The 17,639-nt window shown below is 36.2% G+C and overlaps 1 protein-coding gene across 1 annotated transcript; it reads right to left on the reverse strand.

The window, feature by feature from the left end:
* Positions 1-16,117: 16,117 nt before the first annotated feature.
* Positions 16,118-16,639, reverse strand: LOC125837462 (uncharacterized). Its single transcript, XM_049516569.1, has one exon. It carries the CDS (start codon positions 16,637-16,639, stop codon positions 16,118-16,120), a length of 522 nt encoding a protein of 173 aa, XP_049372526.1.
* Positions 16,640-17,639: the final 1,000 nt, after the last annotated feature.

Raw genomic sequence — 17,639 nt, forward strand, 5'->3', positions numbered from 1 at the left:
TTTGGATTTATGAAAACTGATCCAAATCAGATTTGTCCCCAAAATATTACTAAAATTCGTTTTAAGCTGATTGGGTAAGGAAAAGACCAAAATACCCCTCATATTTTTGGGTGACTTTCCTTAATTGGACAGGCTGATTTAAAACGGGCATATATCCCTCATATGAGCTCAAAATTAGCAAACTCGGCGGTGTTGGAAAGATGATTCCAAGACCTTTCATTTGATATCTTACAAGTCTCCTAAATCATCATGTGCTAAAAGTTATGGTCGTTTGAAGTTGACCCAAAACTTAAAAGAACCTAGGAATGACTTGAAGGAATTCTCTTTAGTTCTTTTTGGAACTCAAGGTGCTACATCTAGCGACCCTAAAACTTTAGAAAAATTTGAATTCCTCCGTAAAATCTTACCTCACAACGAAGAATGGTTCGAGTCTTTGCTCAAAAAAATTTTGGGGTGTTAAAGTTAATTTAACTTTTTGGGGTCTCACACAATGAAACACATGCTACGATGTTTTCACCTTATATTGGTGTATGTGTCTCATTCTTTTAATAATCCAACATCGTACAGACTTTGGTCTAGACACCTCTAGAAGTCTAACCTGAGTTTCTCTCTTCAATGATCCTCAAGCTCATCTTCTTAGAGAGACTCTTGCTTGGCTTATAAAACAAGTCATAACATGGTAGTGAAAATCATCTCTTCCCATTCTTCGATATAAGAGGCAATTGCTTATATTAGAGAGTCAATCTCATGACTTGTGTTTACATTCTTTATCTCTAAAACACTATCACATGCATATGAGATATGAAAATAAATTCAATAGTCTTATATTGATGAAAATATTATAACAACCAAGTTGTTTTACAATACATAAATATTATTTACCCTACTCAAGCTTAGTGCCTGAACATGTTTCTCAATCAAGTCTCTAGATAGCCCCTTTGTAAAAGGATCAACTATCATTTCACGAGAATGAATGTATTGTAAATTCATTTCTCCAGTTGCTACTATATCTCCTACAACGTAATACTTGATATAAATGTGCTTGGTCTTGCTGTGATACTTAGGATCCTTCATATATTAGATAGTCTCTTGACTGTCATAATATAAAATCATAGAACCCATAGAACTTCTTGGAATATTTCAATGCTTAAAAAATCTCTTTAACCAAACAACTTCTTGTACTATAGATGCACAAGCCACAAATTCAGATATCATAGTTGAAAGATATATGTAAGTTTGTTCCTTACTTTTCCATGAAATAGCACTACCATTAAGTAAAAAATCATAACCGGAGGTCGATTTTTATCACATCGGTCATCAGCCCAATCAACATGAGGGTAACATCTTATGAATAAATTAGATCCACTATACCATAGTGATCAATCTGCATTTCACTTCAGATATCAAAATATTCTCTTTACTACTTTCCAGTGATCTCTTCCAAAATTGGATTGATATATGCTAATTAGATCTACGGCATAACAAATATCTAGGCGAGTAAACATCATAGAATACATCAAACTCCCGACAACACTATAATATGAAAATGGAGTCATGTCGTCCTTTTCTTTTTCATTCTTTGGTCACATTTTAAGGCTTAAAGTTTCATTTCTTGCTACTGGAGTATCCATGTATTTGCAACTATTCATTTGAAAGGTTCCAATATTTTCCTTGTGTATGTTGCTTGAGATAAACTAAAAAATTTCTTGGAAGGGTTTCTTTGGAACTTAACACCCAATATATAGTTCTACTTCACCCATATCTTTCATATCAAATAATTTTGAAATTCATGACTTGACAATTTCCACATAGTTTAAATTATTTCTACCTAATAAAATATCATCTACCTAGAGAGAAAGAATTGCAAACTTTCCATTCAAATTATTCACATAGATGCAATGATCTTTTCAATTTACATTTTTTTTCTTAGCCTTTAACAATGAAATCTACTGGTTGTTCTATGTAAATTTTCTCATTTAATTCTCCATTGAGAAAGGTGGTCTTCACATCCATTTGGTGTAAGTCTAGATTTAAATGTACAACAATAATTAAAAAGTAATTGTATGAAGGTAAAATTCACAATAGGTGAAACAATTTCCTCATAATCTGTTTTAGCTTCTTGAGTAAAACTTTTTACCACCAATCGTGCTTTGTGTCACAGTCGGTTATTTTTAGAATTTGTTTTATAAAATTATGATTTTACACCGCCTGATATTGTCCTGTGTCATTGTTGAATGAGTTTTGAAAGTGGTTTCAAGTTTTGAGTTAAAAGTTATGACTTATGTGAATTTTGAAAATTTGAAAGGCTAAAGTTGATAAAAAGTGGTATTCAGTGTCTTTTGGAATTTCGAGTGTCTGATTGCAATTCAATCGATCCTATCAGTTCTAGAATGTGGAAATTGGTCTAAGAGAGTTTTTAGTTTCTGAATCAAAGTCTTTTTGAGGATTTGAGGTCCTAAGTTGACAAAATATGGAATTTTAGCCTTTGAACTGACTTTGGTCAATGATAACTCTAAAATTACTCTCAAAACGAGTTCAAGAGTAAGTGATCGTTAGAATTATAAATACTCACAAAAGTGTTGGGTCGAATTATAACACATCGGAAGTTGAAAAGTTTAGAAAGGGAAGAAAAAAGTAAAAACTTTGTTGAAGTAGTAAACTACAAGTCCAATCTATGGACCGTAAGAAATCCTACGAATCGTAGAAGGTCAATCGTAAGTTGAGTAGAGGTTTGGAATTTCAAGTTTCTGATGTTGGACCTATACTTAGAAGGACAAGCCGTAGGAAAATTGACGAATCATAGGACTGATCCGTAGGGTTGATTCGAAGATTTAATTTAAGACCTGAGTTCTACGAAAGAAAATGACGGATCATAGTTGGGTCTACGAGTCATAGGATGGTCTAATAGAAAGGTCTTTGACTTAGTGAAATTTTGGACTTGAACTTGGATTCTATGGATGGGGTCTATGGACCTTATCATTTCAGATGAACCATAGAAAGGTCTCGTGGGAAGTAAGGTAAAATTTGGGTTTCTAAAGTTGGTTCTACGGTTGACCAGTATGGATAATAGAAAGTTCTAAAGACTGTAGGTCACAACCGTAGGGTTGTCCGACAATTATTTCTTAAAGGTACTTGGGTCTTTTCCTATGTATCTAATTCCTATACTACGTCGTTTTAACCTATAAATAGACCCTATAACTAATTTTACTCCTAAGGAACTACCCATTCCCTTTCATTCCCAAAATCCCTAAAAATCCTCTCATGTTTTTTTCTACCAAGCTCACAAGGGATTCTAGGTTTCTCCAAGTTTTCAAGTTTCCAGTTTCTCCATTGATTTGGACTTCAAGATCTAGGTATGTGAAAGTTCATCAATGGGTTCCATTCACCCATTGAGTCCCAAAGATTCCTCCAATTCTCCAATTCAATTTCCTTAAATTTGTTAGGTTTTCAGTCAAATCTTCATGGATTCTAATTGTATGGATTCAATTGTTTAGTTTTGATCATATTATAATTGTTTTGACTCAAGTACATGCTTTCCAATTTATTTCATATGAACTCATATATGATACATGATTTTTACTATGAACCCTAAAAGAGTGTGAATTCATGAAGAGGTTATGAAGCGATGATTGATGTTTTCATGAAAAGCATGCATGATTTATGATTTATGACCTTGGTTGCCTTAAGATAAGCATCGATGGAATTGTTAAAGGTTCTCTCACATTAAGAAATCATGAATGGTGAAAGGTTTTCTCACATATGGTTTAAGGAGCTACTCTATGATGTTTTTTTTATCTTAGATTAGTAACTTAATTGTGTTTATTCATGGCTGTTGATATGTTTATGTTTATGACTTTTCTTTTGGGATTTTACTTAGCACTAAGAGAATATTGAAATGTGGGCTCTCCCATTAGTAGAGGTCGAGTCTCTAGTAGAAATCTCCTTGTCCCTAACTACGTTCTCTCATACGTTTGTCTTAGAAAGACATAGCTAGTGAATCTCCTATTCTCTCTTGAGGTGGTTGTGGTAATGAATCTCCTATTCTCTCTTGCCCAAGATGTGGTAAGAAGCATGATGAAAAATGTTTAGCCGACACAAATGATTTCTTAGTTGTGAAAACAATGGTCACAGGATGAAATATTTCTTGTTGCTTGCTACTAAGGGAAGGGATGGAAGGCAAGTTCAACCTAGTGGTTTCGATTCGGGTTTTCGAAGCACAATAAATTTTATTCTCTTCAGACTCAACAGGATGATGAGGTTCTCTAGATGTGGTGACTGGTATGTTGAAAGTCTATTACCTTGATGTTTATGCTTTACTTTATCCAGGTGCTACCTTATCGTTTGTTACTCCTTATGTGACCATGAGGTTTGATGTCAGTCCCGAAGTCATTTCTAACCTCTGTCATGTCTCTATTCTCATCTGTGATTCTATAGTGTATAGAAGAGATTATTGAAATTGTCCTATTTATGTTTCTCATAGAGTCGCTCACATTGATCTTGTAGAGCTTGATATGTCTGATTTTGATATCATTTGTGGGATGGATTGGCTTCATGCATGTTATGTTTCCATAGATTATAGGACCCGATTGTCCACTTTCAAGGTTCCGAACGAACCTATCATGACATGGAAAAGGGAAAATTATGTCCTTAAGGGTCCGTTTATTTCTTGCCTAAAGGCTGGGAAAATGATTGAGTTGCATTTTTCATCTTGTTTGGGTTAGGGATATAGATTATGAGACCCCTACTTTTGAGTTAATACTAATTGTAAATGAGTTTCCAAAAGTGTTTCATAATGATCTTCCAAGTTTAACTCCCAAAAGGGAAATAAATTTTGGTATTGACCTTCTCCCAGATACGCAGCCTATCTCTATTCCTCCTTATTGTATGGCCCAATCAGAACTTAAGGAAACAAAGGATCAATTGAAATACTTGTTGGATAAGGGTTTCATTAGATCGAGTATCTCACCCGGGGTGCTCCGGTGTTGTTTGTTCGAAAAAAGGATGGTTCCCTCTGAATGTGCATTCACTCTTGGCAATTGAATAAGATTACCATTAAGAATAAGTATCATATTCCAAGGATAGATGATTTTTTTTTATCAAATCAAAGGAGCGAGTTTCTTCTATAAGATTTACCTATGATCGGGTTATCACCAATTAAGGGTGAAGGAGAGTGACATTCTAAGAACAACTTTTCAAACTCGGTATGGTCATTATGAGTTTTTAGTAGTATCTTTTGGTTTGACTAATGCCCCAGTGACGTTCATTGATTTGAAGAATAGGGTCTTTAAGCAATACCTTGATATGTTTGGGATTATGTTTATTGATTATATCTTGATTTACTCACAGAGTGAGGATCAACATTTGAGGATTATGTTGCAAATACTCAAGGATCATGAATTGTATGTTAAGTTTAGGAAGTGTGAGTTTTTGTTGAGGTTTGTTGATTTCCTTGTGCATATTAATGTCTCCGATGAGGGTATTCAAGTCGATCTTAAGAAAACCAAGGCGGTTAAGAATCGGTCTAGACCTTTGTCCGCTTCAGATATATGGAGTTTCTTGGGTTTGGATGGTTACTATAGAAGTCTTGTGGAAGAATTTTCCTCTATTGCTTCACCTTTGATGACATTGACTCAAACAAAAGTAAAATTCCTATGGTCGGGAGCTTGTAAGAAGAGTTTCTAAGAGTTGAAAGATAAATTCACTTCGGCCCCTATTTTGACATTACTGGAATGATGGAATGGTTTTATAGTATATTTTGATGCTTCAAGAATTGTTCTTGGATGTTTGGAAAGGTCATTGCTTATGGAACAAAGAAATTGAAGGTGTATGAAAGGAATTATCCGACTCATGATTTGGAGTTGGTGGCAGTAGTGTTTGCTCTAAAGACTTGGAGGCATTACTTGTATGGTGTACATGTGGATGCTTTTACCAACCACAAGAGTTTGAAATATGTGTTCACTCAAAAGGATTTGAATCTTCTCCAAAGGTAGTGGCTTGAGTTGTTGAAGGATTATGACATAAGTGTCCTTTATCATTCAGTAAAAGTGATTGTGGTAGCGGATTCACTTAGTCGACTTTCGATAGGTAGTGTTGCTCATGTTAAAGATGGTAAAAAAATGTTAGTTCATGATGTTCATTAACTTGCCCGATTGGCTATTCACTTGGTTTATTCTAATGAAGGTAGTGTAGTTGTTCATAATGGTTCTGAATCATCTTTTGTATCAAATGTGACAGCTAAGCAAGATCTTGATCTAGTACTAGTTAAGTTGAAGAAGTCAGTTTCCAAAAACACCATTGAGTCTGTCTTCCGAGGGTGAGATGGTTCCTTTTGATATCAAGGTTAGTTATGCGTTTCGAATGTCGATGAGTTGAGAAATATGATTTTGACATAAGATCATAGTTCTTGGTATTGTATTCACCCAAGACCCACCAAGATATACCTTGATTTACGGGAGCTCTATTTGTGGAATAGGATGAAGAATGATATTGCGGAATTTGTGGTTAAATGTCTGAATTGTCAAAAAGTAAAAGTTGAGCATCAAAAACCGGGTGATTGGCTTAAAACATTAGTATTCCTACATGAAAGTGGAAAGATTTGAATATGGAATTTATTACGGGTTTACCTCGCACTCATCGATAGTTTGATTTGATTTGGGTTATTATGGACCGAATGATGAATCGGCTCACTTTCATCATGTTCAAACTTTATTCTAAGCTGAGGAATATGCTAAGATTTATATTTGTGAGATGGTAAGGTTGCATGGAGTGACCTTGTCTATTAAGTATGATCGAGGTACTCAGTTTACGTCTACCTTTTGAAAGTCGTTTCATAAAGGTCTTGGTAATCAAGTGAAACATAGCACGGCTTTCCATCCTCATACTGATGGACAAGACGAGCGCAACATTCAGGCTTTGGAAAATATGTTAAGAGCTTGTGTAATTGATTTCAAGAATAGTTTGGATGATCATTGCCTTTGATCAAGTTTGTTGTCATTCTAGCATTGGGATGACACTGTTTGAGGCTTTTTATGGTAGGAGGTGTATGCCTCCTATTGGTTAGTTTGAAGTTGGTGAGGTTTCCTTGATAAGGCCTGAGTTGGTGCATGAGTCGATGGAAAAGGTTCGACTTATTCATGAAAGATTGAAAATGGCACAAAGTCAAAAAAAGTCTTATGCCAATGTTAGGAGGAGAGAGCTTGAATTTGAACTTAATAATTGGGTCTATTTAAAATTTTACCCATGAAGGGTGTAATGAGGTTTGGAAAGAAATGAAAGCTTAGTCCTAGCTATACGGGCCCATATCATGTTTTGAGGCGTATTGGCAAGGTTTCTTATAAAGCTGTGTTTCCTAATGTTTAGCATCGGCACATCAGGTATTCCATGTCTCTTTGTTGAAGAAGTGTGTTGGACATCCAACATCTATTATTCCATTAGAAGGTGTGGGAGTTAAGGAGAATCTTTCTTATGAAAAGGTTCCAATTTAGATTTTAGACCGGCAAGTTTGGAAGTTGAGAAAAAAAGAAGTTGCTTCTGTGAAGGTTCTTTGGAGGAAACAATTAGTTCAGGGTGCTACTTGGGAGGCCAAAGCCTATATGATGTTCCGATATCGTCATTTCTTTCCCTCCGCTCCTACTCTAGCTTGAGATATTATTCTTCATGGTTTATTCTTTTAGATTCATGCGTTTCAGTCATTCTCATGTTTCCATATGCATACATGTTCATGAAAACTTGATTTTTATGTTATGATTTAGCTTGGAGTGATTCTCCATGTTTATGTTCATTTTGGTGAAAATTTGCATTCATGATTGGGTAGTTTGTTTCTCTCCTACTCCATTCATGCTAGCTTGAGGTCCATTCTAGGATGAATTTCCCAAGTAAGAGATATTGTAACACTTCAGAAGTTGGAGAGTTGAGAAAGGGAAGAAAAGCGCAGAAACATTGCTGAAGCAGTGAACTATCAGTCCAATCTACGAACCGTAAGAGGTCCTACAAGGCGTAGAAGGGCAATCGTAGAAAGTTGGGTTGAGTTTTGAAATTTCAAGTTTCTGATATTGGACCTACGACTTGAAGGGACGAGCCGTAGGAAAATTGATGGGTCGTAGGACTAATCCATAGAGTTGATTCAGAGATTTAATTAAACACCTCAGCTCTAAGAAAGGAAAAGACAGATCATAGTTAGTCTATCAGTCATGGGATGGTCTTGTAGAAAGGTCCCAAACTTAGAGAAATTTTGGACTTGAACTTAGATTCTACAGATTGGGTCCACGGACCATAGGATTTCGATGAACCATAGAAAGGTCTCAGGGGGTGTAAGGTGAAATTTGGGTTTCAGAAGTTGGTTTACAGTTGACCAGTACAGAGTAGAAAGTTCTACGGATCATAGGTCACAACCGTAGGGCTGTCCGACACTTATTTCTTAAGAGTATTTTGGTCTTTTCCTATGCATCTAATTCATATACAATGTCGTTTTAACCTATAAATAGACCATATAACTGATTTTACTCCTAAGAAACTACCCATTCCCTTTCATTCCCCAAAATTCCTCTTAAGTTTTTCTCTCCGAGGCTCATAAGGGATTTTACAGTTCTTCAAGTTTTTGAGTCTCAAATTCCTCAATCGATTTGGGCTTCAAGATCAAGGTATGTGAGAGTTTGTCAATAGGTTCCATTCACCCACTGAGTCCAAAGATTCCTCCAATTCTCCAAATCAATTTCTTTAAATTGGTTAGGTTTTCATTCAATTTTTCATGGGTTCTAATTTTATAGATTCAATAGTTTAAGTTTGATTATATTAGATTTGTTTTTCTTCAATTACATTATTTCCAATTGATTTCATATGAACCCATGCATGATAAATGATTTTGACTATGAACCCTAAAAGGGTGTGAATTCGTCAAGTGGTTATGAAGCTATGATTGATGTTTTCACGAAAAACATGCATGCTTTATGAAATATGAATGATTTATAATCTAAGTTGCCTTAAGATAAGCATCGATAAAATTGTGAAAGGTTTTCTCACATTAAGAAATCAAGAATGGTGAAAGATTTTCTCACACATGATTTAAGGAGTTACACTATGATGTTTTTAGCTTGAATTAGTAACTTAATTGTGTTTTTCCATGGATAATTATCTTTTTTTGTTTATGACTATTCCATTCGGATTTTACTTATAACCGAGAGAATATTGAGATTGAAGCTCTCCCGTTAGTAGAGGATGTATCTCTAGTAGCAATCACCTTGTCCCCAACTACGTGACCCATAGGTTTGTCTTAGAAAGGCATAGCTAGTGAATCCACCTAAGCTAGAATTTTAAGGTATTTTCCTTGGCAAGCAAGGACATCTCATTTTCGTGTGGGAGAAAGACACTGGATTCCACGTTATAGCTTAGGTGGTCTGTGTAAGCTAATAGTAAATATCTTATAAAACAAACTAATTCCTTCTTAAAGGTTTTATGAAGCTTTACTCCTAATTTTAAGATGCATTGACCATACTCATAATTTATGATGTCACTTTAAGGTTTTACTATGTTTAGCTTGGCCATGCATTCCATGTTTTCAATTATGTCCTCTTATGATCATGTTTCATGTTTTATGCATATCCTTCATACTTAGTACATTTCATGTACTAATGCATACTTGTGCCTATATTGTTTAATAATGTAGGGTGTGACGCTTCCTCTCCTTCCGCTCGTGGCCAGTTGGTGATCATTTGATCGTTCGAGGTTAAAGACGTGATGAGTCATTCATGTTCCAAAGACCATGATTTCTTCATTATTTTTTCCTTATGTTTGTAGTTTTAGACATTATATGTGGTGTACGGGTTACATCTCGACCACTCATTTGATGTAATAGAATGGCTTGTCAAGACTATGATAGATTTCTGCTTTTATGTCAAATTATCCTATTTATATGAGATTTCCTACTTCTCTCTATTATGTTGTGTATATGCATGTCAAGTGGCTTGTGTAGGGCCTCTCGATGTCTTATACACCATGTCACGTCTAAGGTGTAATTTTGGTCATGACACAAATCCCACAAGGAACAATTTGTCAGCCGTTGAAAAGATAAAAAACTACACGCTACTAGTTTGAATCTAAACTTAAGAATATAGAATTATCAAAAGAAAAATTGGTTTAGGTAACACAATTAAGATTGGGCAAAAATCTAATCAAGCAACGGATAATTGGGAATTGGGAAATTCGACACATGCTAATTCAATCATAAGTAGGCTAGTTAATCTTCAACACCACAAATCTTCTTCGATCTCATTGTGCTATATCATAAAATCTCCTTTCGATCTCAATCATGTAACACAACAAAACAACCTACTACTTAATTTAGACCTCTCTTTTGAATAATCCATGCACTCAACAATGAAAACCTAAATCTCTCTTTCTAGAGAATTCAAGATTCAAGGCTAATACGTGATTATCAGTCTAATTCTCTACTTCACAAATTCTCTTTCGAGTTACCCATATAAAGATCGGAAGCTAGATTTAATCATGCACTCTCAAATCATAAATGAAAACATGAGAATTAGACTAAGAGCTTGTATGGATTGACTTAAAATTGGTCAAACCTACTTTTAAGTCATTTTTAGTTTTTGAGAGTGTTTGACAATGTTAAATATAACTTAAAATACATTAAGAATGACTTTAAAAAGGTTAAAAACCAAAAATAAGTGTCACGCCCTTAGGCTACCCCCTAGGCGTGACACGGTGCTTAGTGTCACAAGTGACCCCAAGCTAACACATGGCCTGGCATATCTGTACCAGTTCAAATAAAACATGCATTGTGCGGAAGCTAAAACAATTTAATAACTGAAATGGGGAAAAACCCAACATGTCTGAACATATCAAATATATGAAGAGTTTAGTGATGACGTAAACCAACACTAACTCTCAAAATGAATCTAATCTATGTCTGAAAGCCTTTAACTGATCTGAGTTGTTGGGACATGCCCCCACCTAACTCTAATAAGACTGAGACTGAAAAGTAAAACATGTCTATTATCGTCGAACTATGAGGACTCACCACTGAAGCTGCTGAATACGGACCGAAAGTCGAGCTAAGCGCACTCTGGATGCTAGCGCATAAACCTACATCATAAAACTACATAGCACAAGAGTATGCGTTAGTACTTTGAATGTCCTGAGAATGTGGGATAGATGCTAAGCTGAACAATATAAAAACTGAACATGGAAATAGATATATTGAAGCATAACTGAAAGTTGAGCTAGATGGAGTGACCAAGTACTAATCATGAAGATAACATGCTGAACTAAATACTAAAATAAATACTGAATACTTGGTCAATGCAACATGAATCTGATTGTGGGAGATACTATTAACCGACATAAACCACGTAGCTAAACGTGGAGTCCGATGTATATCCCCCATCGAGAGGACCCAATATACCTTGTCACAGTATAAAGGCATGACTGTGGTGTGATCACTACAACAGATGCCCAACAGAGGGGACTTGTAAACCTATTATGGCACATAGTTCTGGGACTTGAGGGTACGATGAACCCTAGTTCAACTTAGTGCTAAGGCTACTCCCAAGTGAATATAAAGATAAAATGCAACTAAAATATTAAGTAGCTCAAAATACATAACTATCTGAGAATTCAACATACATATACTGAAAGATGTGGCATTCAAATTCTGAACCAGGATTATCTGACTAATTTGCCTAGCAAGTATAATTCATGAAATATGAATAATTAACACAACTTGGGTTTTTTATTTTTATACATAGGACTATACTAATTTTCCAAGAAACATGTAATTAACATCATAGAAACTATAGCAGCTAAATACAATGGATCCCTAAGATTTAGGAACCTTATGTCTAACAATTTATGGAGAAGCTAAAGAACTGACTGAATTCTAGGTACCTAATAGGGGAAAGGAATCCACTAGTGAAATCCCACATACCTGATGAAGAAAATTATGGATAAATCCTTTGGATTTCGGGGCTGAACTTGAAGAAGACCTCTGCTTGTTCTTAGAAGAAATTGTCGCCTCTCTCTTTTTTTCTTTCTAAGTTAGATAATTTTAGGATAATGAAGGTTTTAGGTAGTTTCTGACTAAAGTACTAGGCTTAGATGAAGTAAAACGATGTTTAACTACCAAACGACGTATTTTAAGTACCAAATGCAAAGGGGAAAAGACCAATATGACCCTCACTTGAAACTAACGAGGTGACCTTAACGAGGGGCTTGACGGGCCGTCTAAGGCATGATGGCCCGTCTAGTGGGTCGTCATGTTGTCCTACTTGACAAGGCTTCACTAAAATGAGCATAACGTTTTACTCCATGCTCAAAATTACGCAAATTTAGTGGTGTTGGAAAGAGGACTCAACGATCTTTAATTTGATAGGTCGATCCACCTAATTCATTTTATGCTGAAAGATATGATCGTTTGAAGTTGAACAAAAACTCAAAGTTTGATAAGTCTATTTCACGGACGACTTCACAGTCTGTGTGAAGCTTCACGGACCGTCTAGGCATCTGTGGTCCTTCACAATGGCCTTGGGTGCAATCTTACCATCTGGTTGACTTGTATGGACCCCTAGATGGACCGTCCAAGTCATCACAGGTTGTCAAAGGCACCATCTAGGTGACTCCCTAACAGGCAGTCCCTGGAGGGTGGTTCACGATGCCATTAATGGGCCGTGAATCCCTAGACGGACCATCTAGGGTACCGTCTAGGTGACCCCTGCCAGGGTAGTCTTGGATGTTCACTCACGAAGCCCTTACCAGACCGTGGACCCATAAATGGCCCATCTAGGATGACGTGAAGGGTTCATGGTCCGTTTTAGGTTCGTGGTCTTACCCATTTTCCTTTTTAGCCCTTTCTCAAAGTTTGAGGTGTTACAATAGGATTTCCCCTACTTTTTACTTTTTGAGTTCAAAGTCATTCAAAGTTTGACTTTCTATTTTTTTTACTTAAAAACTATTTTTTAGCCTGTCCAGATGGGCTCTAAACCCATTTCATGAATAGAAGCATGAAATCAACTACAAAAGCAATTGAATGAGAAATCAAATACCCAATGAAATTGTCTATTTCTAGCACAAAATCTAAATTTTAATTAGCAATTACATCCACAATTCGTGCAATATAAAGCAAGGGAAAGAAGATAGGATAAGGAATATTACTATTAAGAACAAAATTTTCAATACAAAAGATGAATTATGAGGAAACTTGCCTTCAAAGTCTCAACCCAAAATATGAACTCTACAAAGTTTTCTCTCTACAATATTCTCTAGGAATGGAATGAACTTAGATAGATGACCATCTGAATAGTGAATAGTGACTACTAATGAGTATAATAAGAGTTTTTGAAGTCAATTTGGTGAAATTCCAATTCTGCCTAGGTGCCCGCTTTTACTCTTCGCAGTCGAGACAACTAACTCACGCGGTTGCAATGAGTAGTGTTGTTGAGTCATGTGATCCCAAACTCTGACCACGCGATCGTTAAATCTGCAGATATTATTGAACATGATTGTGACCCCTATTTCACGAGGTTGCGATGAGTAATCAGCTGGCAGTTTAACTTTCTTTGTTTTGACTTCTTTTTGGCTCAACTTCACTTGACTTCAAATATCTTCTAAATAAACTCTCCATTTCAATTTCCTACAAATATGAATAAAACCACATTAAAAGCGCCAATTCTTACCTAAAGCAAGCCAAAACTAATAAAAAAAAGAACCTCAAATGAGTGGAAATCGACCACTCATCAACACTCCCAACTTAAAAACTTTGCTTGTACTCAGGTAAAGAAAATCTAAAACACAAGTGGCTCTCCTTTCAACACACACCACAATAAATTTCACCTCTTTCAATTAACCACAAAGGTAACAGCTTCCGTTGGTACTCAAAACTATTTTTAAATACTCTAAAAATACTCTACGTGTATATATATATATATAACTCAATTCTCAATGTAAAAATACTCGCAGGCTGGGATAAGTTATCAAAAGGACCTATTTAAGAGGTAACTGCTTTGTACTCAATCTTTCCAAAAACTCTTTACTTTTTTTAAAATAATACTCTTTCTCTATGTAAAAATGATACATTTGGGAATCATATAGTTCCCTTAAACTCTTCTTAAAAGTAGGCTTAAACTTTACTCTTGAAATCTCTTTTAACTTCTCAAAATTTATTTATGACAAAAAGATGCTTGTTCAAAAGACTCTCAATCAAAACTCGGAAATTAGGATTCATGTGGGATATAAACATGAGAAACAACTCAAAGATCTCAATGTATAATATATAACAACTCATGATTACAGATTTAGAACTCGAAATCAATAATATAACTCATCTCAATTCTTGAAACTAAGGGTATAACCCTAGATTAAAATTTGACTGACTAAATTTAGATATAGGGAGTGATGACGAACTCAGCCCATCACTATGATTAGCCTTACATACCTGGAAGAATAAAGTTTTTGGCAAAACTAAAAGAACGCTTGAAAACCCTAGCTTTCTCCACTTGGATCCTTTTTCTAAAACTTTGCAGCGTTAATGAGAGTAATAGGGTCAATTAATACTATTTAAAACCTTATTTAGGTGTTAAAACATTAGGTTTTGAATGGGTGAAAAAAGACTGAACTACCCTTCTTAAAAAGTTGTCAAAAACCTTCCACGGGGCCATCTACAGTTCGTGGTTTGATCTACGAACTGTAATCCCATCCGTGGAATTCATACTAAACAGAATTTCATTTTGCGGGTCCAAAATACAACCCGTAAAAGTTTCTTCGGACTATAGATCCAATCCATTTAATTCATATTAAATTTTAAGGCTCAAAAGTTCATTCTACGAGACTAAACTACGACACATAGAAGTTTCTATAACCCATAGATAGATTCGTAAAAATCGGGCCCTAAAATTTGACTGTCTGAAGTTTTTGCATGAGTTGAACGTAAGGGTTGTAGAAACTTCTACAGCCCATAGAAAGGATTCGTAGGAATTGACCCAGGAAACTCTGTTGTGGTATTCTCTTGTAAAACAGTCATAACATTTTACTCCAAACTTAAAATGAGGCGAACTTGGTGTCTATGGAAAGATTAATTATAGACCTGCAATCGTATAGGTTATGGGCCACCTAACTCATTATATACAAAGAGATAAGATCGTTTGAAGTTGACCTAAGTAGAATCTTATGTCAAAACTTTATCGGTAAGGAAGCTTTCAACTCAACTTTGTGCTAGGGGAATCTTGTGACCTTAATTCATATCCAAATCAATTCCCACACTAAAGAATTGACCTTTACACCTAAGAACAATTTAAGAATCACCTGATACAACCTTACACACAAATGATGAATGGTTCGGGCCTTAGCTTAGAAATTTTTGGGGTGCTACAAATACCCACTAAGGATAAAACGTTTCTATTGAAAAAAGGTTTTTACTTACTACTTGTTAAGGATAAAAAGTTTGTCCTTTATATGCAACAAGACAAGAGTATACAGGTCCGCCATGGGAAAACAAGAACTCGTCGAACTATCATTCTTTACTTCCAGGGTCAATCAATCGGTAGTCCTCCAATTTCCTCTCAAATGTTTATAAGAAATAGCTTATTCCACTCAAATTACCCCGAATTCACAAATTAAAAGATGCTTGGATAGGAGTTTCTTGTGTAAACATTCAAGTTGACAATCGTCGTCTTGCCAGACAAAGAACTTTAACATGATCAAAGTGATAACTGATGTATGGGTGTTGGACTATTTTAGTCCTTCATACATATCACGTAGCAGAAAGTTCTTAATACATATAAAAATGAATATTTTGCCCTTCATTTATACTACCTGTAATGGTAACTCTTGTACCAATAATCAATTTATGTTTCAACCAGAACACGCCTTAGTCCCTCAAACAATTGCAAACAAAAAACAAAGACAAGAACTTTGAAAATAGTTGCAAAGTTCTTAATTGAAAATTTTCAACCAAAATCCACCTGTCTAGCAAAACTGTCTTAAGTAGATTAAGAATAGATAAAGGAGAGCAATATTTGTCTAACATAATGGAGTAAGTCTTCAAAAAACAAGTGCAGCAAATCAGAACATCTGATTTGTGAACAGGTCATCTAGATTAAATGTGCCTTCATCGTCAAGGGAGAGTGTTTAAATTGTGGCATACTCCATCACCAAAGTAAGATGAGGGGGTAAAGGGAGGTAACTGAGCTGGAGCCTCCCCTGCAGCTGCATAACCAGACATTCCGATATGAGCAATTGGTGCTATCCCAGCATCGGGAGTTGGGGCTTTCCCAACATCAAATATCAAATTGATATCATTGTCTTCATCCATGGAGTGACTGAGTAATGCTTCAAGTTCACTCTTAATACTAGAGATAGGATGGCTGGAAGTTCCACTACTAGTGTCAACATTCACCAAAGCATTTTGTCCTGATAACTCTCCTCCGACAACTGTTGTCATCTGCTCAGCATTGGTGCTTTCCCAAGGAAACATGCTCTCATTGCTACTGTTTGGCATTGCTTGAGATCCTTCGCAAGCAAGTCCAATCATGTCCACAGTGTTTGGAACTTGGGAAGTTCCACCGAATTCAGCATCCATACTAATTATATCAAGCACACTTGGTTTTGCAGTAGCAGCCCAACTTTTAGATGGCATGACAAATATCAACAGAGCGTGATACACTCGCGATGACCAAGTCTCTTCTCTTACCTTCAAGCTATCTAAGGAGCAGATTGAAAAAGATCATGAGAGAGACCAAAACAAGGCCAAGATCATGACACAGCTTGACATTTTATCCAAAAATGTCATGGGGGCTGGTGCCCAGGGTGTCAATGTCGTGGGGATCGGGTGTGCAAATTCTGAGAAGATGAAGTTTGAAGCCTTGTATAACGAGGAGGTAAACTTTCTAGCCAACCAAGGCGGTGTTTATCGCTCAAACTACCCAAGGCAGGGTGGTAACCAAGGATGGGCTAGAGATGAAGGTTGGAAGGATTGAGATCATGAATGGAGGGACCGTAATCCGAATTGGAAGGATGGGGAGAAGGATAGATATGTGTCTCCCCATGAGCGCCAAAATCAAAAGGACTCGGAATGTGGTAGGTCTAAGGATATGATCTTACGTATTCTCAACAAAGTTGAAGGGTTAGACAAAATGTTAAAAGGCATGAAAGAAGATGTCTCCACCCTTAGCCAGACTGTCACCTCCCAAATGGGTCATATATTGTCTCACCTCAATTCGAGACAACAAGGGGGTTTGCCTAGTGACACTATTGTCAACCCCAAAATTCAGGTTTGAGGGTGGACTTGCATTGTGCCACGACGTTAACTAAGGCGTTGTTTGGGAGGCAACCCAAAACCATTTATTGCTTTCTTTTGCTTTGATAAAATAATGGTATGTTGATTGTGTAGATGGAAGTGTGGAGAGTGAACAAAAAGTACAGATTGGCGAGAAACAAGTTCAATCAGTGAATCGTCGTACGGTTCGGTGACTCCGAACTAGACCGCCATTAGACTCAAGATCATCTTGCATTGGAGTCTGTAAAACTCGGTGAGCATAGGAAATTATTGATTAACGGTCAACCGTGTCGCCGATCCCGACAGAGACTGTCGTTTGGACCTCCACAAAACATGGAGGTTTCTGTAAACTTCAGCGAGG

This window comes from Solanum verrucosum, unplaced genomic scaffold (genome assembly GCF_900185275.1).
Source record: "Solanum verrucosum unplaced genomic scaffold, falcon-dt-bn FXZP01000059.1, whole genome shotgun sequence".
NCBI classification, from domain to species: Eukaryota; Viridiplantae; Streptophyta; class Magnoliopsida; order Solanales; family Solanaceae; genus Solanum; species Solanum verrucosum.